Source organism: Acipenser ruthenus, chromosome 5 (assembly GCF_902713425.1).
Source record: "Acipenser ruthenus chromosome 5, fAciRut3.2 maternal haplotype, whole genome shotgun sequence".
Classification (NCBI taxonomy): Eukaryota; Metazoa; Chordata; class Actinopteri; order Acipenseriformes; family Acipenseridae; genus Acipenser; species Acipenser ruthenus.
The window spans coordinates 54,251,540-54,273,965 of record NC_081193.1 but is presented as its reverse complement, the minus strand read 5'-3'; the positions used below and the strand labels follow the sequence as shown (position 1 = coordinate 54,273,965).

General features: G+C 42.1%; 1 protein-coding gene across 3 annotated transcripts in view; it reads left to right on the top strand.

Moving 5' to 3' along the window:
* ncoa1 (nuclear receptor coactivator 1) overlaps positions 1 to 22,426 on the top strand; it is a 126,012-nt gene that overhangs the window by 90,714 nt on the left and 12,872 nt on the right. For all 3 annotated transcript variants that reach the window (XM_034004273.3, XM_034004274.3, XM_034004272.3), the window contains 4 exons: positions 982 to 1,096; positions 5,562 to 5,730; positions 6,334 to 6,597; positions 11,290 to 11,394. In XM_034004273.3, coding sequence (XP_033860164.3) covers positions 982 to 1,096; positions 5,562 to 5,730; positions 6,334 to 6,597; positions 11,290 to 11,394 — 653 coding nt within the window. The remainder of the gene's footprint in view (positions 1 to 981; positions 1,097 to 5,561; positions 5,731 to 6,333; positions 6,598 to 11,289; positions 11,395 to 22,426) is intronic.

Here is a 22,426-nt window from a genome sequence, read left to right as displayed (position 1 = left end):
TTTTAGCACCAGTTACTGAGTGTATAATAATTTATATGGAGGTGTCAGGATGTGAGTGGTGTGGGAAGAAGTGAATGTCCAATCAGGAGGTATATTTACAATAAAAAGTTTTTTTTAATAATTATAATTCACCCCCTATACCAGCAATCACAATACAATAATTCCACAAGTGCACGGAAAAGTGATCTGGGTGAAATAAGCTGTTGTTGTGGTGCTGTGCTGTGCAGAGGTAGTGGTGCTCCAGGGTGTGTGTCCTGGATCCGTGGCTGCAGCTCCCAAGCCGCTACTCATCTGCAAGACAATAACAAAAACAAAAGCACAGCACTCCGGCTCGTTAGTGTTTCAGCGTAAGGAGTCGTACTCATGTAGCTGCATCCTCTTTGTACTACTAAACTCCTCCTTGTGATCAGTGCTGCGCCACGCTCTATCCAGTCGCCACAGGCAACACAGCTGATCACAATAGAGTTGCTGAGCAGTCTTACAGCTGCAGCCTTTTTCCAAGATGACCAACTTCCGGTTCCGTCCTACCATCGAGTCGGCCCATTCCTGTAAAGGCGTACCACCAACCGTACTTAGCGCCCTTCCTGGTCAGGAGGTGGATTTGCAGCTCAGATTCCTTCTCTCCCGTTCACAGTAGGCATTTAGTTTCTCCGTCCAACTATCTGTCTGTATGTGAGACTTACATTTTTACATATATCTACAGAAGTGCATGTCCAGTTGTGAAACTTTTTGCATTTACAGTTTAAATACTGTGATATATGTGTTGGTATAAATCTCTTCCTTACATTTGTGTTTGTTTGTCAGCTAGAATATATGCCACACTTATATTTTTATATATACATACTGTGGAAGTCGATCATATAAAGCTACTAGAGTACCTGTATGTTTTGTAAACACAAATGTGGTGGGTGCTGTAGGTTACTGATGTACTTGTTTCATGGTTTGAGGAGAACCTGAACTCAAGCTGTGTGTGTTTGACAGGTCTATCAGAGCTGGAGGTGGTTGGAGTTCAACAGTTCCCTCCTCGCCCAATGGGAGAGTTGATGCCCTTTGAAACCAACATGGTTAGCCAAGGCAATATGGAAATCCAGCAGAAGTAAGTACTTGTCTGTACCAACGAGAATTAGTGCTGACTAATTGTAACTTTTACAAGAAATAAAGTTTGCGATTATCAATAGTGCTAAATAGATTGTTAAATTTTAACTCTTTCCACTTTTTTCACAAAATACAGAGTCCTGACAATGTTTGAAACTTACATTAGAAATTTCTTGCAACTTGTCTAAAAGTTTTATGTGCCAGCAGCTCTATGTGTGAATTCCACTCACTTGTGGTTATTGCACCTTCTTTTGTAAAGAACTTTGAGGTGCTTCAGTCTTACATAAAACTGAAACATGCCACTGTTAAATGTAGCCATCAATTTAAGCATGTCATATTGTGTTGCAAAGACTTGCAAGTAGCTTAAATGTTAGGCATGAAACTGAAGTTGCAGGGGTCACAGTATTAAACCCTTCTAAGCAGTACTTATGGGCCCATCTGCTTAAAACATTCAGTCTCCTTTATCTTGCCAGTAATAGTGTTTAACATGACAGTAATTTATCGGGGGAGTCATAAAAGCCATTTATGTCAAAAAACACTTGTCGTGAGTAACATGCCCTTGTTAACATCAGCAGCATTATCACAGGCCTCTTTTTTCTTAGCCATCGCACAGGAAGTGATTTTTACTTCTATAGCATTGTCTTACAAAATCTAAGTATATATGACCCAAAAATAAGAAAAGTGCTATTAGGAGTTAAGGGTTCCCTTTCAGGTACAAAATGTAACCATTACCGAATGGGTATATACTTCCTAAAGACCCAAAACCTGAATAACATATAACAAAGCTGCTCAGTTGAGTAACGCAGTCATGCCAGCCCCAAGGGTATATGCATGCACAGATCTCAGCGAGGGTACAAAAGACTGCATGCACAGATCTCAGCGCCATTTTTCCTTTGAAGAACTGACCTGACAGGAGAGCCTATTTAAGAAGTACTTTTACTTTTTCTGCTATAGATTTTCTGCTATAGGTTTTTACACAAATTATATGTGATATTAACAATAATCAATGTATTAGTTTTACTAATTGTGCGTATTTGTGCACTACAGCCTGTTGTTTGTTACGTCCCACTGCAGCCTTGTGCCCTGCGTGAAGCCAGCGGCTTGAGTCGCTCCTTCCCAGGGATCAAGCAGCATAAGTCGGCTAACTTTGTGCTTTTTCCCCAGGATGCAATAGCTGCGACTAGACTTATTTTATTCTCATTTTGGCTTCGGACAAAATTATGAGACGGTGTAACAGGGGAGATCTGGACTGACTGTCTGGCACATCCGTATTACTGCAGGTAGAGGGCAGCAGTCTCGTGGGATCCGCCTGTCGGCCATGGCGATGACACGGAGAGGTGGGGAAGAGTGTGTGTGTGCTTTCCCTCTCTCTAAGTGGCTGAGGGGCGGGCCTTGGGAGACTGCTCGGCCCATAAGAACTGGCTTGGTTATGCGCTCGGGTGGCCGTGTTGGGGGAAGTACAGTGTCGCTGGCAGAAGAGGCCGGCGTGAAATAAGGAGCAGGCGAGCCCGGCTGAGGGGACAGCCTTCTGTAAAAATAATTTACAAAATAAAAGAAATAATTACCTACACGAGGGGACGTGTATAGATATACGGGGAACCCTGGCCAACCCCAGTGTATAAGCACAGCGGAGTGTAGGACGGAGACCCGTGCTGACCGGCTTAGCGGCAGTGGGGGCACTGCATAAGCAGCACTTTTGTTTGTAGTTTTATTACTGTGCTTTATTTTCCCTTTTTCTTTCGCCTTCTGTTTTCATTATTACTTTTGAGCACTTGAAGGTGCACGGAGTTGGATACCTGTGTTGGTAACTCCGTGGTCCTGGTTTACTGTCGGCAGTATCCAGACCACGGACAACAGCGCCCTCTGCGGGCTAAAGTAAATAAAACAATTAATAAGAAAAATAAATAAATCTGGGCACCTGTGCGGTGTTTCCAAACAAAATCTTCTGTCTCCCGTGTCAGTGAATACCTTCACCCTTCCACAGACGGTTTGTATAATTAAAGCAATTGTTATTACTGTATTTTGTTGAGAAAAATATTTTTCTTTTCTCATTCTGTTTTTCTGTTTTCACAGAGACTAAGCTGTGGCACACGTGTAGTGAGAGCAGCTGCTGGGTTCAGCAGAACTGTGCAGGACTGAGGCTGCTTTGGTTTTGATTGCTTGCAACCTCTACCACAGCATCTTGATGCCGTTTGGTGACAGCTTTTGCATCACCATTACAAGGGCCATTAGTTCATTCAAACAAGCAGGCTTCCCTCAGTCTCGTGTGAGTACTGACTGAGTGGTTTTGCCAATAGCTTGCACAGGTGGGCATCGCTGTACAGTGCTACCCGCGGTAACTGCGAACTGGTGGAACCACTCCATTCCCAACCTGGGGCTAAAGTCACCAAAACGGTACCTAACCGACCCGGTACCATACCGTACAGACCCGGTGCTACAAACATCAAACTGGTTCCGAACCGGTACTGTGCCAACCCGGTGCTAAAGTCACCAAACCGACCTGGTACCATCCCAGTTCCGTCCCGGTGCTACAGTCACCAAACCGGTACCTAACCGACCTGGTACCACCCCGGTTCCAACCCGATACCGACCAGGGCTTACATCCCCGGTCCGGTACCAAGCTGGTCTTGTTCGGGTCTTAAACAGCCCTGTTGCTCTCTTTAAGCACCGTAGTGGTGATCCTCATTTGGGAGAGATTCGGGAGAGCAGAGATAGATCTCTTTGCCTCCCAGGAATCGACCCACTGTCCCCTCTGGAGCAAGTCACTTAACCTCCTTGTGCTCCGTCTTTCGGGTGAGACATAATTGTAAGTGACTCTGCAGCTGATGCATAGTTCACACACCCTAGTCTCCATAAGTCGCCTTGGATAAAGGCGTCTGCTAAATAAAATAAACAAATAAACAAGCAGACAGGACCAAAGTGCTCTTAGTAGCCCCTTATTGACCCAGGAGGCTCTGGTTTTCAGCCCATGCAGCTCCTGAGCGGCCAGCCGTGGAGACTGCCTAAGCGCAGCGACCTGCTCAGTCAGGCTCGGGGGACCTTATGGCATCCCGACCCATCAAGCCTTCAGCTCTGGGTCTGGCCCCTGAACAGCTGCATTTGAGCCATCTGGGTTTGTCCAATAGGGTTATTGACACCCTGCAAAATGCCAGAGCAGCGTCCACACGTTCCCAGTACAGGTACAAGTGGGCCGTCTTTTAGATGTGGTGCCATAACATGGTGCTTGATGCACTCATGAAGCCTCCATTTCAGCCCTTGCAGTCAGCTGAACTGAAATTATCACTCAAAGCGACTTTCTTGCTTGCAATCACCTCTGCAAAACGGGTGAGTGAGATGCAGGCATTCTCAATTGCAAAAGCATGCTTAATTTTTTTTTTTTAAAGCCAGGACAAAGATTACACTCCGTACCAATCCTACTTTTTTGCCGAAGACTGTCTTGGCATTTCATGTCAACCAGTCTGTTGAATTGGAGGCTTTCCATCCACCTTTCCAGTCTGACAGAGAGCGGCAGCTCCATATGCTCTGTCCAGTATGGACCCTAGCGTATTATGTTGACAAGACAAAAAGTTGGAGGCAGACCAAACTATTTCTTGTCTGCTAGTGGGCGAAGTCTCATGGTCAAGCCCGTCAAACCCTGTCTAAGCAGAGGCTGTCCAAATGGATAGCAAACACAGTCAGGACTGCCTGTGAGTGAGCTAACTTGCCCCCTCCAGAAAAGCTCACTGCCCATTTGTGGGCTTTATTCCATGGTGCATCTGTCAAAGACATTTGCAAAGCAATGGTGTGGGCTACTCCCCATACCTTTACTAGGTTCTACAGACTTAATGTCATCGACGATCAAAACCCTGGTTTTGGAACTAGTGTTAAAGGTGGCTTCTCAGTTGATCCTTACAGCACAGGTGAATTTCTCCCTCAGTTTTTTAGCCCTAGCTACTTGCTACTGGAGTTCTGAATGGTAATGGACAAGGCAGCTTTGGCTTAGCTTTGTAGCGTTCCGGTCGTGCAGCAATCTTACCCTTGCGATGGCTTGGGTATACTGACCCATTTGATAATGGTTACATTTCGTACTTGAAAGTTAATGTTAGGTTATTATCATAACCCTGGTCCCCTGAAATAGAAATGTAACCATTAACCTTCAAGCTCACTGTGTCCATGATTGCAGCAGGCTTGAAGGAAAAATTACCTGAGATCTGTGAGGAATCTTTTGTACCCTCGGTGGTGGACATGACTGCGTCACAGGCTCGGCTGAGCAGCTTTGTTATATCTTATTCAGGTTTCAGGTCTTTAGGAGGTAAATACCCATTCAGTAATGGTTACATTTTTATTTCAAGGAACCAGGGTTATGGTAATAACCTAATGTTATAATACCTTGGTAAGCATTCTTTTTACTTTCACTGATGGCTTCAATTATTGCTTGTTGCCTGTATAACACACTCTCTCTCTCTCTCTCTCTTGCTTCATTGCAGACAATGCCTCCCCTCACCCGTGGATGAGCTATTGTGCCCCCCCACCACCCCTGAGGGCCGCAGTGATGAGAAGGCTCTGCTGGAGCAGCTGATCTCATTCCTAAGTGGGACAGACGAAAGTGAGCTGGCTGAGATTGACCGCGCGCTGGGCATCGATAAGATGGTGCAGGTGAGTTGGCTGCTGGGGATCAATGAGATAGTGTGGCTTAGGGACATGTTGGGTGTGCAGTCTGTAAAATTCAGTGGTATTGGGTTTTTGTAAGAAATATATAGAATGATGCAGATTTCACCCATCTACCAGTTTCTGCAGGGATTACAGAGTTAGTTAATTTTAGTGGAAATTTGTGAGGAGGGACATACTGAGTTGAGTTCAAAAGTTATCTGGCCTGATCCAAGTATCTTTGGCAAATTGGGATTGACACTGAAGATCATCATTGCAGGTAATAGATGCAGTGGAATTTAAAGGACAGGATTGCTAGGATTGCAGCTCTACTAAAGGTGAGATATAGTCTTATAAATGAATACATTCTAGGGAGGGGAAGGCTACGCATGCTAGTTTGCTTATGTATCTGCAAGTATCATCTTAGATTGAGCCCTTTAATGTTTTAATGGTTTTTGATCCATGGTATCAGAAAACCAATAATCCACTGAGACAAGATTAGTTATCATCCCAGAAAGGTGCTAAAACACCAGTGTCAGTCCATACAGATACATTATTTCTGTATAAAAATAAAATCGGATTGCTTTTGTCTCTATTTGTCTTTCTCCTCAGGGTGGTGGCCTAGACCCCCTTCAGGAGAGGTTCCCCCCTCAGCCCCCACAGTTGGACCCCATGCTTCTGGATTCCAAGCCCCCTGGTTACCCCCCACAGTTCTCCCCTGGTCTGCAGCAACCGCAGAGACCTGGTTTCAGAGCCCTGCAAGGAGGGTTCCCTGGTGTGGTGGGGATAGGGCTCCGTCCCGGTATGGCCATAGCACCGAGTGTCCCCAATCAACTCCGACTGCAGCTACAGCAGAGACTGCAGGGGCCACAACAGGTAGCACACCCGTTTTACTTCTTTTACTCTCCTTATAGAAAAAGTCTCATTATTTACAATATACACAAACACAATATTTATTTATATTGCACCTTTCATCAAAGGACCTCAAAGTGCTTTAATACAGATTAATAATATTTGTTTTTAATCTACATTTAAAATCATTAAAGATTCCGGCTTCCCTGACAAAAATGGGCAAGCCCTTACTCCGGTTTTCATTTTATTAACCTTAGGAATAACCAACAATCCCACATTCTAAGTTTGCGATTAGGAATGTATAGTGTCAGCCGTTCGTGTAAATAAATAGGCACTAGTCCATTCAAGGCCTTATAAGTTAAAAGTAGAATCTTGAAATCAACTCTAATTTACACAGGGAGCCAGTGCAAGGAGGCCAACACAGGGGTGATACAGTTACAAAGATAATAGGTCTGATTGAAAAAGCTGAGAGAGTAGTATGAGTATTGAGAAAAATGTATGTGGCGCGAAATTCAAAGGAGAACAGTGAGCTATTTTTGTTTAACTGGGATAGCGATAGTGAAGAGGAGTTTGAGGGATTTGTGGAGGAAGATCTGGCGAACCTATTCTTTGTAGAGGTAGAAGAAGAGATTGAGAGAGGAGAGGGGTCAGAGGAGGTTTTGACAGAGAGAGAATGCGAGCGGGGCGACAGGCAGAGGGGCGAAAAGACGGGAAGTGAGGAAAGTGACAGCACAGCTTGAAGACCACCCACTGAGCCAGCTGTGGTAAAAAGTGCTGATTTTAACACATCCAAATCAGGGCCACTGTGGAGCAGTGGTGGTCCATACGATTTTTATTTTTAGTATGTTCACCCACGATCTGTTAGAGTTAATAGTGCAAGAAACCAACAGATACACTGAAGTGATTCGTGCTAATAACACTTTGGGTCCCAGCTCCCACTTTCACGATTGGAGACAGACTGATCGGAAAGAAATTGAAAGGTTTATAGGCATTCAGATCGCTATGGGTATCGTTGGCAAGCCATAAATATCAGATTACTGGAATAGTGCCACACAGTCCATTCAATGGACTTCGAATTTTTTTTAAAGCGACCCCTAGAAAACATTCTCAGTTCTTGCCTGCATTTTGTAGACAACAGCCTACGAATTGAAAAGGATCAGCCGGGATATGATCTCTTCTTGAAAAGCTAATAGGCAACTTTCAAAGAAAATATTATCCATACATAATCTGGCTATTGACGAATTAATGGTGTCTTTACGTGGATGAGTGTTTTTTCGTCAATTCATTCCAAACAAGCGCAATCGTTTTGGAATTATAAATGTTGTCTTCACTGATGCTGTCACGAATTACACCTACTCATTAGATGTATATACTGGAGGACCATAGTCTTAATGCAGGTAATGCAGCTTTTAACAAATGCAAACCTGCAGGGAAAAGGACGCATTGTATACACTGACAATTGTTACACCTCACAAGCGCTGTTTGACAAGCTGTATGAAAAGAACACAGAAGCTTATGGCACCTTATCTTATTTTATGGTGTCACATGTTCCCATGTGTTGCTACAACTGTTTATGTAAGGTGTGTGTATTATTTCAATTTTCTTTTTTTTTTACATTTTGACCACTTTTTTAAACTTTTAAATTGCATTCCCTGCCTCATTCGGTCCAAGCCAAGTTCCAGTTAAAGAGAGAATATTAATATTGTAATCCTTAATAAAACCACTAATTAACAGAGCCTTATTAGACAGAGACCTGACATTAAATAAACCTAGGTGTAAATTGGTCCAATCAAAAGCATGTGATTGAGCAGGGGTAATAGGAATTTGACAAAGGTTACTGTAGCATTGTCACAAGGCTGGCTGGTAGTGACAGGTCAGACCCGGAAGAAACACAGACAGACGGTGGTGATGAGTGAAACTGAGTGCAATGGCTGCACTCAGCGTTTAATAACAAATAAATAAAAAGGTTGAACCAACAGAAAACAGGACACGGCACTTGCGGCCAAAATAAACAGGTAAACAAAACGAACAGACACTGACACACAGGGACGAACACTAAAACAAACACGTACGCCGTAGCAATTGCTTTTTAACTAATTCTCTCCTCACTCTCTCCCGTTCCTTCGCCCTGAACACACAACCCCGAGTGAAAGAAATGTGCATCTATATATACTGTTGTGTTGGGATTCAATTACTTATTAATTATTCACTTGAATCCCAGCACGTGAATTAATTCTGTGCAACCCCGTGCTCACATACTGTACTTTAAATGCACGTGAAGTGATAGTGCAATCCCGTGCCTAAATATAATTATACAATTTAAATACTCGTGCTGCACACACCCATTCATATCCCGTGTACCAACTACAATACACCAACATTAACACACGCACCATACAACACATAACACACAAATGCACACAGGGGCGGGGCACATTGCCACAAGCATAGACCTCTGTGTTTACTCAACGGGTAGTGGGAATGCAGGATTGTGACAGAGAAAGAATGAATCTTGGTTATAAATCTCTGTCTGTCTTCTGTTTCGTAATCACATCACCACTGTATAGTGTTTCATTTTTCGTGGTTTAAAACTGTGTAATTATGACAGGCGTTTAGGCATTATGATAATAATAGACGTTATGATAATGAGGCTTGACAAAATGCTTATCAGATGAAAGTCTTGATTGTTGGAAAGTAAAAAAAAAAAAGTATATCGAGATCAGCCTGCACATCGGGCCTCCGCATTAAACTATCCCGGTATAGCAATTTCCGGTGAGCGTAAGTTCTGTGTTGTTTATTGTTACTACCACTGGTATTTCAGTCTTTTTGACTTGCAAGTTCAGTTTTATCCAAAAGTATTGCAATGGACCTATTTTACAGAAGGTGCCTTCAAGACCTACCGCCGTTAACAATAAATGACTACACAGGATGGCAAAGTCGTCGTGTACCGCCTCCTGCTACCTCTGTGACTATGAAGGGGAGTTATTACATTAAGTGGATTTATTTATTTAAATTATACCTATCTTTTTAAAAACTGTAACTAGTTTCAGCATTGCTCTATTAAACTGTTTCAGTTAGCACATAGTGATCATGTGTCATTATAATTGCATTAGTACATAGTCGTAGGCGGCACGTGAGTCTTTTGTTTGGGGAGGCTATTCCACACTTTCCCCCCTGCATTTATTATATATATATATATATATATATATATATAATTTTTTTATTACTCTGTTACTAGTGAGTCTGAATACTAAGTTTCTTTCATTGTGTTGAGTTTAAAAAATAGTCGGAATGACGGACACAAATAAAAGCTGTAAACCAGATTCATTCTCTTGCGTCTTTTTGAGAACTTGTACTGTATAATAATTTACAGCACAAAACAGACCTCAAAACCACTCAGGGTTGCTACATATATATTTGACATTGTTTTTTTTCCCAACATAAGGCAGCCAAATAAATTAAGTTTAACATAGCACTAGCTTGTACTTTAAAACATGCTATGCCTATTTAAACAAATTAGAAAAACAGTAAGGATAACAAGCTGCACTGTTTAAAAAAAAAAAAAAAACTTTAAATCCGTTAGCCTGTACTGCAGTCCTACAGTACCTACACCAATTTCGAACACCATTTCCATTACTTCACACAAATTTAAATCAATTTAATACTGACTATTAAGCTTATAAACATGCACTTACTATCGTACTTATAGTCAAGGGGCATTCAACGTATTTCATAAGGTATATTTGCAAAAAAAATAACTGCACTCTTACCGTAAACTTTCGATTATCTATATGGGACTCAGATCGGCAGGAAGAATGGAGTTAAACCAGCCAAGCATTGTCTCCTCGAATGACATTGAAATGCAACTAAATCCTGTATTCTGGACCTTGGTGATACTGCAACAGGACCGTCATAGCCTTGTTTACATGTGTACTCAAAAACTGTCTTTGGTAAGAAAATTTCATAATGATAACCCTATCTTTATGCATCTGAGGGCTTTGGAGCTGAGGAGGGGTGCACTCTCAGTAATGAGGGGATCATTGAAGTGGTCTTGCCCCAATAGCTGTGGTATTAGTTGGGTGATAAACTTGACCAGATCTCGACCCTCAACGCCCTCCGGCAGCCCACCAGGCAGAGGTTGCTTCTGAGTTTTGTCTTTAAGAAAGGACATTTCCTTCTCCAACTGTTTAATACAGTTCGTGGCATTTTTGTAGGTTATCTTCATTGGTACTCTGTTTCCAGCCTCAGCTACCTGTTTCGGTAAAGTGGAAAGGGTGCTCTGTATATTTATCAGCTGAATTTGTATGTCTGTTGTTTTTGTATCAATATATATATATATATATATATATATATATATATATATATATATATATATATATATATATATATATATATATATGATTTACTAACCAGGGTTTGTAGTGTTACTGACTGTTACTGCTCTATCATTGTAAGCTTCAGTGAGGATGGCACAGCCTGTATATGCTGGTGGAACAGTTTTTCTTCTCGTTCTACGCAAGCTGCAGTATGCCATGAAAACTCAAATATAGTTATATTATAGTGTTTGGTCAGTGGATGATGAATACAAATGTAGGATTAATGGAGATGTGAAAACCCAGCACTGGAGCTCATAAAAATAGTCTGTTCAAGTCAACTGCATCAAGTGACTCCCATTCTGGTACATTCTGACAAGTTTGTCAATTCTAACTTTCCCAGATGATACACCCGAACCGGCAGGCTATGATGACTCAGTTTGAAGGGGCAGGTCCAGTTGCCATGAGGCTGTGTCAAGGAATGCAACAACAGCAGTTATCTTCGCAGGTAAGTCAGGCACCACTTGTCCATCTGGTCTGAGTATTACCAGACCTCAAATTATAATCTTTTTTAGTATAATTGCAATGTCTGTGACGTGTATTACTCACACACTCAGAATCATTGATGATCCAATGACAGCAGGTTCTGTGAACAATGTCTCCAGTAGCACAGTAGGCGCGGTACCTGATACCGCAGTGGAATGCGGTTACAGGTCAGATGCCGCAGAAACTATTTTTTAATCAGACGTCAACTACATTTGTGAAAAATCCTCAAAAAAAACTCCAAGTGGCGTGTTTTTCTTTCGAACTTTAAAAAAATACTCTGGCTGGACACCAAATGGTGTTTCAAATTGTGTGGCACTGTATCATGTTTTAAACAGTAACTAATGTAATACTTGGCAATTTAAGAAGTATAATGAGTACGCCACACCGGGGGTTTCGCGCAGGGAAAATATAAAGCAAGTTGAAATGAACAGATTATTTTTATCTGTAGGACTGGTTTGGTCAGATCCTTCAAATATCTCCCCCAGAAAACAAATACACTATAACGCAGTTCCAGTGTGGCTTTATTTAGTCATCTTTATTAACACAATGATCAGTCATTCCTTCAGCCCACAGCCCAAGGTAAAAATATATTATAAAAACACAAATCAATAACACAAAGTGCAAAGAAACACAATAAATACAAATCAGTAAGTGCAAGATATAGATAACAGTAAGTTTCAAAATAAAATACAGGTGAGCAAACCAGTAAATAAGCACACATAAAACCCAAGCCTCGGGCGTGGCTGGTACAGATTAGTGTGCGGTAATGCCAGACTCAACACAGAGAGAAAAGGGTTACAAAATTGTTTCTACAACAATTTGCAATATTAAAAAAATAAGCTTCATTACTAAAATACTAATAGAAAAAAACAGTTAAAATGTCATCAATCGTAATTTAATATTAATAAAAGAAAATAAAAACAATTATCGCTGCTCTGAGAAGGAGACACCGAGCATGCTGAATTTCCAATAAATAACACCACAAGTGGATTTGGCCAGAATCCAACTCCTAAAATATATCGATCTAAAGTAACTAAATAAACTGTGCAATTAATTAAAGCGAGAAGTTTGTGCCCTTTATGCATAACAGCTCATCTACGCAGTAAAAAAAGAAGCAAAACTTTACTTAGCTCCACAAGAATCACAAACTCCAACTCTGTGCTTCCTCCTCCGCCATCAATTTCCCGCTCTCTCCCACTCCCTCAAACTGCTACCTGCAGAGATTACAAAGGCTGGAACACACATCAGCACAGGAATTGCTAATCAACTGCTTAATACAATAATTAGTGTGCTTCCCGCATAGCCCACATCTCACTTATCACCCAGTACAGAGACAACAAAAATGCGGCATGGATTACCAGATAAAGCAGAAGGTAACATATGATTTGCTTTATGTTTGCCAGTACTACATCCCTCCTTACTTTTTCGGATCATGTCCTCATGGTCACACTATACCAGAATTACTAGCATGTCCCCTCTCTGTACCTCACAGGGGGCACACCCTGAGTGGTCTAGTTTGACCACTATTATTATTTATTATTATTTATTTATTTCTTAGCAGACGCCCTTATCCAGGGCGACTTACAATCGTGCAGGACCATCTGCAGGCATCGTCAGATTCTCCAGTACCCACGGGTAATCCACCATCTTGCTGCTGGGGCTCCTCCAGTGGCGCTACTTCTCTAGGTTCTTGTTGCTCTAGGTTAGGTGTTCTTTCTCATTCATGGGGCACATCCCGAGGTGGAGCTGCAAAACAAAGAGGCACAAACAAAAGACCAGACATCTGGTTCTGCGACACACCCCTCCTCACTACTTGTTGTATAGGAGGAAGTGGGCAGGGATGCAACATACGGCAATGTAACACCCACTTATACCCCGCACCTTGTTCAGGGCGGACTACATATACTGGGAGGTCAGCATTAGGCTGTTTAACCACTACATATGGTAGCTGCTTCCAGTAGTCTGCCAACTTGCCTCGATTACCCACCACAGTATTTCTTACTAATACCCGTTCACCAGGAAGCAAGTGGGAAATTTTACTCACTTGATCGTGCAGACCTTTCTGGCGCCGTACTGCATCTAAGGGCACTCACCTGCCTTCCCGTAGGCATACTGTAGCCCCGTTTGATGATCAATCATTCCTTCAGCCCATAGCCCAAGTTAAAAATATATAATAAAAACACAACTCAATAACACAAAGTGCAAAGAAACACAACAAATACAAATCAGTAAGTGCAATATATATATATATATATATATATATATATATATATATATATATATATATATATTGCACTTGATTTGTATTTGATGTGTGTAGTGATTTATATATATATATATATATATATATATATATATATATATATATATATATATATATATAAACTCACTACACACCACTACATTCTAAATTCCATGACAAACTGCCATTTTATTTGTTATTAGTTACAAAACCACTGCCAGAAATGAGTGGGATTTGACCTATTTCCTTTAATATATTTGGGGATGAAACTCCACATAACTGGTACAACACCAACTTTCAGAGTGAAGACAGCAGTCCACCTGAAAAAAAAGAAAAATAAGTGCACCAGCAAGAGTAGACACGTAACAGTAGATGAGGAAGAGCTAAATGAAATAGAAGAAAACAAAGATTGAAAAAAAAACACAAAAAAAAATATGGACGTTTATTTTATGGAAATAAGTCCAAAAAATCTCAACAACATTAAGGGAATTTTATGCCAGCACAAGAAATTCAACTGCGGACCAGTATTCAGTCTCCAGTTTTACACAACAAACAAACAAACAAACAAACAAACAAACAAACAAACAGCAAGTAAAGTATCTCTTTTTTCCCAGCACTATACTATCCAAATAAGTAAAGTAGTCACAGTACATGTGTAGTTCCAGGGGGAATGTATAAACTGTTTTGATTTGTAAACGTCCTGACGTCAGACAGGGACCACACAAAGTATTGTTTAATTAATGCTCCAGCTGAGAGCTAGGTTTATTTTGTTTGTTTTGTTTTATTGGCAGTTGTTTCCCCACCGCACCGAAATAAAACCAACACTGGTTTTAAACTGTAAATCAAGACTCCAGCCTGATCATTTACACTGCCCTCGGCCAAGTCACATTACAGGTTAAATACAATATGCAAATGTCAATGGTGCTCAATCACTGAGAACAATACATCAAAACAAGTCCTCGTGGGTAAACAACTTGTTTATATGATCACAATTATGTTTACTCAAGGCTGCAGAATCCTATTTTACAACAGTTTACTTGAGAAGTGATCGTCTTGTGAGAGTGCCTAGTTTAACTGCTGTGCGGTGTTACGTGTAATGGGCATTGAATTAAAATGACTTTAGAGTGCAGTATTTTACTGTCAAGACTACCACTGCATTTAAGCATATGTGGCTTACTTATTTTCAGTTGTGATGCAAATCTCACAGTTTTTCACTAAGTGGAGATGCAATCCCCCCCACCCCCCTTTATTGAAACAATTTTCACTTACAGAGACCACAAAAACATACCTGCACAATGCAGTGGCTCACTCACTGTCTGATTACAAACAATGCAGTGTTTCCTGCATCATTGCACGATCCATGCTGCATAAGTGCCTAATCATGCGAGATGTGATCAAATTCAAATTCAAGAACAGCTTCATTGGCTGTACATGTCATTGGACGCAGCTGAGCACCAGAATATGGGCGCCCGGGGATACTGAGTCTATGGGGACATGGCATGCAAATATAGCTGCCAGATCCACAGCTGGATCTGCCCCGTTCTGGGTGCCAGAGGCTGACTGACTGAGGAGATCCATGCACAGGGGGATCTCCCAGGGCTGGCCCTGCAGCAGCTGGCAAAGTTTCGAAAACCAGATTATCCTGGGCCATCTGGGGGCCACCAGGAGAACTGTTGCTTTTTCTTTCCTGATCCTCTTGAGGAAGGTATGGAGCAGCGGTATCAGCGTGAAAATGTACAACAGCGCTTTGGGCCATTCTTTGGCTAGTGCACTGCTCAGAGCTCCAGCATGTTTATGTGCAGGGATGTCCAGCCACCTGTCCAGGACCCGCTGACTCCTCCGCCTGCCCAGACCGCACCCCAACCCAGGGGCTGGTGTTATCGGCTGAGCTGGGGCCAAAGCAAGGGCTTGAGCCTGCTGCCTGGCCAGGGGCTCCCAATGCCGCGCACGGCTCAGCCGTGCTAGCAGGGGACATTGTGCAGGACGTGCAAGCGCGGAATTTAGCCATGCTTGATGTCTGTATGGTCCCAAGGGCATTGTTTAAACACCGGAGGGTGTAGACCTGTGTATTGAAGCATTCAGGCACCAAGGACACTGAGTGAGGCAGAATACAGTACTGGTGCACAGAGTGCCTCGAAGAATAAGGGGGAACGAGGGCAGGTGTTATTGACATGCTGGGGCACTAAAGCACTGAGGCACGGAGCGTCTAAGCACTGAGGGCGCTGAAGCATCGAGAGACGCCTAGCCTTAACCATGTATAAGGAGACTGTGTGGTCCAGTGGTTAAAGAAAAGGGCTTGTAACCAGGAGGGAAGACTGTGCTGCAAGTTTTAAATAATACTAAAAGAAAATTAAAAAGCAGTAGCAAACACCTCTATATATTCTTTTTCCAAATGTATTTTTACACACTATTTTTACACATTATTTAGCTGGGTGAAATCTACTGAAGTCATTTAACTCCCTACCAGTCATACTGGAGTCTGTTATGTCCAGTGGTTAAAGAAATGGGCTTGTAACCAGGGGGTACCCGGTTCAAATCCCATCTCAGCCACTGACTCATTGTGTGACCCTGAGCAAGTCACTTAACCTCCTTGTGCTCCGTCTTTCAGGTGAGACGTAATTGTAAGTGACTGTGCAGCTGATGCATCGTTCACACACCCTAGTCTCTGTAAGTCGCCTTGGATAAAGGCGTCTGTTAAATAAACAAATAATAATGTATAGACAACACAACCCAGGGTAGTGCATAGCATACACCGAGGTGGATACACAGGCTTGAGTGGCTGCGGTAGGTAATCAGGAGAGCAGTACAGTGAAGCATGGCGATAACCTGGTTCTGGACCACATGAAGTCGCACAAGGGGGCAGCGCGTTGTATATACCAGAGTGTTGCACAGGCTTAAGGAGCTGCGGCATGTTAGACAGGGTTACAGAACATTACCGTGCGTCCCAGTACAGCGCAACCCCACCACCGCATGACCCAATACAGCACAACCCCACCACCGCATCACCCAATACAGTGCAACCCCATCACCGTGGGACCCCTTTAAAGCGGGACCCCTATAAACCGATAGACCACCACCGTGAGCCCCGTTACAGCGCATCACCGCGCACAACTTTGTAGCTATACTTGCTGCCTGCCCGAGATGCATTCACGGTCTTAAGTTATTGTGAAGTAGCTGCATGATTTGTTTCAAGTTATTGTTGTTATTTATTATTTTTTTACACATTACCTTAACAAGTTACTTTACTTCAGTAAAGACATTTTTTCCATGCAGAGTTTCCATAAAGGACACTTCAGAAACAACTCATGGTCAAAGCACTTTTTTATATTATTATTTGGCATACAGCACCAAAATAAATAAATAATGTCAAAACAAAGTGAAACAATATTCTGCTTCCCTCTCTAACAAAAATAGTTCCAGTGTCACACTAATATCTGCTCGGTTGGAAAATAAAACTTAAAAAAAAAAACATAAATAATAATATTTGCACCGAAGTACCGTGTGCACCAAGGCACCGAAGCACCAAGGGTTGAGCGTGCACCGAGGTACCGAAGCACCAAGGGCTGAGCGTGCACCGAGGTACCGAAGCACCAAGGGCTGAGCGTGCACCGAGGTACCGAAACACCAAGGGCTGAGCGTGCACCGAGGTACCGAAGCACCAAGGGCTGAGCGTGCACCGAGGTACCGAAGCACCAAGGGTTGAGCGTGCACCGAGGTACCGAAGCACCAAGGGCTGAGCGTGCACCGAGGTACCGAAGCACCAAGGGCTGAGCGTGCACCGAGGTACCAAAGCACCAAGGGCTGAGCGTGCACCGAGGTACCGAAGCACCAAGGGTTGAGCGTGCACCGAGGTACCGAAGCACCAAGGGCTGAGCGTGCACCGAGGTACCGAAGCACCAAGGGCTGAGCGTGCACCGAGGTACCGAAGCACCAAGGGTTGAGCGTGCACCGAGGTACCGAAGCACCAAGGGCTGAGCGTGCACCGAGGTACCGAAGCACCAAGGGCTGAGCGTGCACCGAGGTACCGAAGCACCAAGGGCTGAGCGTGCACCGAGGTACCGAAGCACCAAGGGTTGAGCGTGCACCGAGGTACCGAAGCACCAAGGGCTGAGCGTGCACCGAGGTACCGAAGCACCAAGGGCTGAGCGTGCACCGAGGTACCGAAGCACCAAGGGCTGAGCGTGCACCGAGGTACCGAAACACCAAGGGCTGAGCGTGCACTGAGGTACCGAAGCACCAAGGGCTGAGCGTGCACTGAGGTACCGAAGCACCAAGGGCTGAGCGTGCACCGAGGCACCGAAGCACCGGGGGGCAGCTAATGCAGCAGTGCCTACCCAACCGTGTGTAGTCCCACCTGGTCAGTGCACAGCATGCACCAGGGGAGACACACAGGCCGAAAAAGTAGTTTGGAAAAGAACAGAGAAGAAGGGAGAACACACCTAATACTGCACAGGCAGTCACACTCATACGACGGAGAGGCAAGAAAAGACACAAGCGAAGCAGACCGTAAGAAGAAGGAAAAAGACACTCAAAATGGAGCCGCTGATTCCACGAGAGCGGCAAACCGTAAGGGAATGTAAAATGTAAGGGAATTGCAGTTGACTCAAAGAGCTTTTTTCGAAAAACACACTCTGGTTAGTGACACAGAAGTGTACCTTACCGTAGGTGAGAGGCAAAAAAGGAAGTGAGCTCCGCGGAATGACTACTTATTCCCTCAGCAGGTGGGACTGAGGACGTTATTCCTCGGAGGAGCCTATCGGCAGCTCTGACATAAAATGCTCAGTGAATACCTACCTAAGGCAGGCATATCCCAAAATTATTGGTTGGTGGTCATCTTCGAACTGAAAGGGAACCCAAATACACCCAGTGGCGGGGGTTACCCCGTCACACCGATAAAAACGATTTACCAATTAAATCGGTGTATAGCCAATAAACACTGGAAAACACAGGAAAATCAGTGGAAATGGTTAATCAAATCACGTTGACCACCCCTTTCCCATTAAAAAACTAAAACCTACCCACCCCCAAAAAATGTCCCTCCTTCCTGACTTATCTATCTATCACTACTACTGAGTGACAGCACATTCCTACAATTCCATTGGAGACTGCTTGCGAGATTTAAAACAAGATTACAAATACAACAGCAATGGAGGCTTGTTCACAGGATTTAAAGATGTATTACAGTTAAGATACAGAGGATATAGAAGAATGTATTGATGCTTGCAATTTAGTGGTACTTAATAATGGTTAAGCTACAAGGATGGATATATTTACAGGGAAGATGAGCAATATAGATATCACATTAAGTTCAAGTATAGCAGGATCATGTGAATGGAAAGTAAATGAGTATTTGTATGGGAGTGATCATTTTTCATTTTGTATTAACATGAGAGGATGTTTTACAGATAATAGAAAAGAAAGGTGTGCTTGGTGGAATTTTAAGAGCAAATTGGGATTTGTATGCTTTTAAATGTGAGGAGGTGTGGCAAAGTGGTTAACAGTGTGCAGGTGAAGGAATGCAGCAGTGATCAATGAACAGACAACGGTAATCCAGGTGCAATGTTATTTATTTTTATAATCCAAAGTCTGATGACAAAACAGCAGTAAACAATAACAATGAGAAACAGGCAATAGTCCCGATCTTAAACACCCACATGTAACACAAAACACAAACACAAGTCCACGGTGAGTGCTAAAGTGCTTGTGGTGTAAATACAATTATTCTTGAAACAAAATGCAGTGTAGTCTGGGTTTGTGCTGGCCTCTGGCGTCAGCTCCGGATCTTGTTAGCCATCTAAATAACCACAAACAGTAAATTTAATAACGACAAAACAAACAAAACACTCACAATAATAACACACGTCTTTCCTTCCTGTTCAGCTTAACCATAGCAAGGAACAGATCACTTTGCTACACCCCCTTTTGCACCGTCAATCATGACCCCTTGGTTAACTAGTGCAATCCGAGGCTGCCACGTTGTTTCCCTTCCAGGTCGATGATTTAGTGTATCGTAGCTCCGTCCCCTTTCTAGATGACCGACTTCCTTCTAACCCTGGGAATGAATTGTCTGGCCATCCAGTCCTGGGTTCTCTGTTCCATTTACACAGCGCCGGGAGAGAGATTTATCACCAAGAATCATTCTGTCTGTCACAGGAGATCATTAATGATTCATTAGTTTCTAGTGATGTAGCTGTTGTTTGTGAAAAGGTGACTGCAGCAATTATTAATGTGGCAACTGAGTCAATCCCAATTAAGAAATCTAGGAGTATGGGATGGAATCCAGTGCGATGGTGGAGTGAGGAGCGTGAGGATGCAGTTAAAGTGAGAAATAGGGTCTTGGTTAAAGTTAAAAATAGTAGGAATTTTGAAGACTTGATGGGTTTTAAAAAATAGAAGGCAATAGCACAGAGGGTTATTAAAAGGGCAAAAAAAAGTAGCTGGAGAAAATAGTGTGGTGAAATCAGTGACACAACATCCATGGGAGATATGTGGAGGAGAATACTGTGTATGAATGGGTTAAAAAGTGGTTTTAAAGAGATTCCGATACTAAAAAGGGATAAAGAGTATGAAGAAGATGAGGAGAAGCGCAGGTGTTGGTTGAGGCTTTTGCTAATGTTAGTAGTAGAAAGAACTGGAGTGAGGAATTTAAGGAAAGGAGGATATAATTTATAAGGGAAAACAAGGATATTCTGGATAATTCACACAAAGTGGAACATACTATGAATATGACGTTTGGGATAGAAGAAATTAAAAGATTTAGACATTTCTTGGAAAATAGGAAAATGCAGGTAAAAGTTGGGAATAGTTTATCAGAAATAGTAGAGATTGAAAATAAGTTCCTCAAGGGAGTCTAGTGAGTCCACTCATTTTTAATATTATGATAAATGATTTGCTGAAAAGTGTTGAAGATAGTGGGATGTTGATGTATGCATATGATTGTGTTGTGTGGAATAGACATAGAAATTTGTATAGTGGGGTCAAGAAATTGAATGGTAAATTGAAGGAAATACATTTATAGGCAAAGAAATGGGGGCTGACATTTTCCACGTTAAAAACAGGGAGTTAATTTTTTCTCATAAGAAGAAAGGGGGAGATATTAGTATTGAGTTTGATGGACAACAGTTAAAGATAGTGCCAGTGTTTAAATTTCTGGGGGTTTTGTGGATGAGAAATTGAAATGGACACAGCAGACAGACAAAATAGTTGTTAGATGTAAAGGAAGGATGAATTTGTTGAGGAGTATATCGGGGAATGTAGGGGGAGCAAGTATGAAAACGTTGATAATGATTTATAGAGCACTGATTAGGCCTATACTGGATTACGGATGTATGTTGTATGAGGAGCGGTCAGTAAGGATTTGGGAAAACGATGTGGTATAAGCTATGGCACTTCGAATATGTAGTGGAGCACTGTGTTCATCTCCGCTTGCAGCATTGCAGGGAGGTACTGGGGAAATGCCACTCTATTTAAGGAGAAGGAGAATGCTGAGAATTCGGTATTGGGTTAAGGTAATGAATGGAAATCCTGTGCAAAGTATTTCTGAGCCTTGTTGGGAATATAAGGTAACAAAGAGAAAAATGAATGTGTGTAATAAAACTATTGGGGTGAGAATTCAAAAAAGATATTCAGGAACAGGAAACATTGAAATATTGTCTAGGAAGGGTGAGATTAAAAAGAGTATATTCTAATATTAGTCTGTGGTGTTTTAAAACTCCTCTGATTGATTTATCTTTGTTGAAAGAAAAAGAGAAGGTGAAGGTCAGAGGTGAATTTTGTAAACAGGCATTGAGATGGGTAAATAATGATTGGGAGAATTATTGTAAAATTTTTACAGATGGGTCAAAAAATACAGATAATGGCAGGGTTGCAGCAGTTTATTATATACCAGAATTTGAGGTGGAAAATCATTTATATTGGCATTGCAATGGATGTCAAGGTGAATAGAGCAGTAATCAAAAAACAAAATGCCAAAGCAGTTTGGAAAGTAACCGAAAACACTAATTTCCTACAGCATATAAAAAGTGGAAGCCCTGAAAAAAAAAAAAAAAACATTTACATAAAACTTGAAAATAGCAAAATAAGCACCGGAAAATGAAATTAATAAAAACCGAAAATCAGAAGCCCACACATAATACATTTGTATATAATTTGTATACAATTGTATAGTTTTATGTATTGCAACATTGTGCTAGTCATTTTAAAGTGTTGCATCTGATTTGAAACACTGTATTTCAATCACATTGTGTCTAATTATTATCTAAGACACAAGGCCCTTTTCCATCCAACTTTTGAGCTTGGTAAAATGTATGCAAATAAGAAAATATAGGCGACAAATGCTATAGAAAACGGTTTAAGTCGACTTTTAAGAAGTTTTTACTCGCATGACAAGCTCGCTCGCTAGAGGTGGTTTTATTTTTTACAAGTTGGCAGATGTGGAGCAAATAAGAAACACAATTATTTTTACATTTACTGAACGAATATGATGTTGTCTCTGCACTTGATTTGTTTACGTTTTAGTTCAAAGTAAAAAATTACCAAAAAGAAAACGGTCTAGAAAAAATGTAAGCATTTCTATATAACGTTGTTCACACTACTTGATCATATTACCTGTTGTATTCCACCGACACCTACTTACCTACCCTATAAATACGACCGGTAGATCACAGTCATTTCCCTCATTGAACTTTGAGAAACATGGCTGTGTATTTAAGACATAGGCAAAGACAATTACAGTGACAGACGGCGTAGAAGA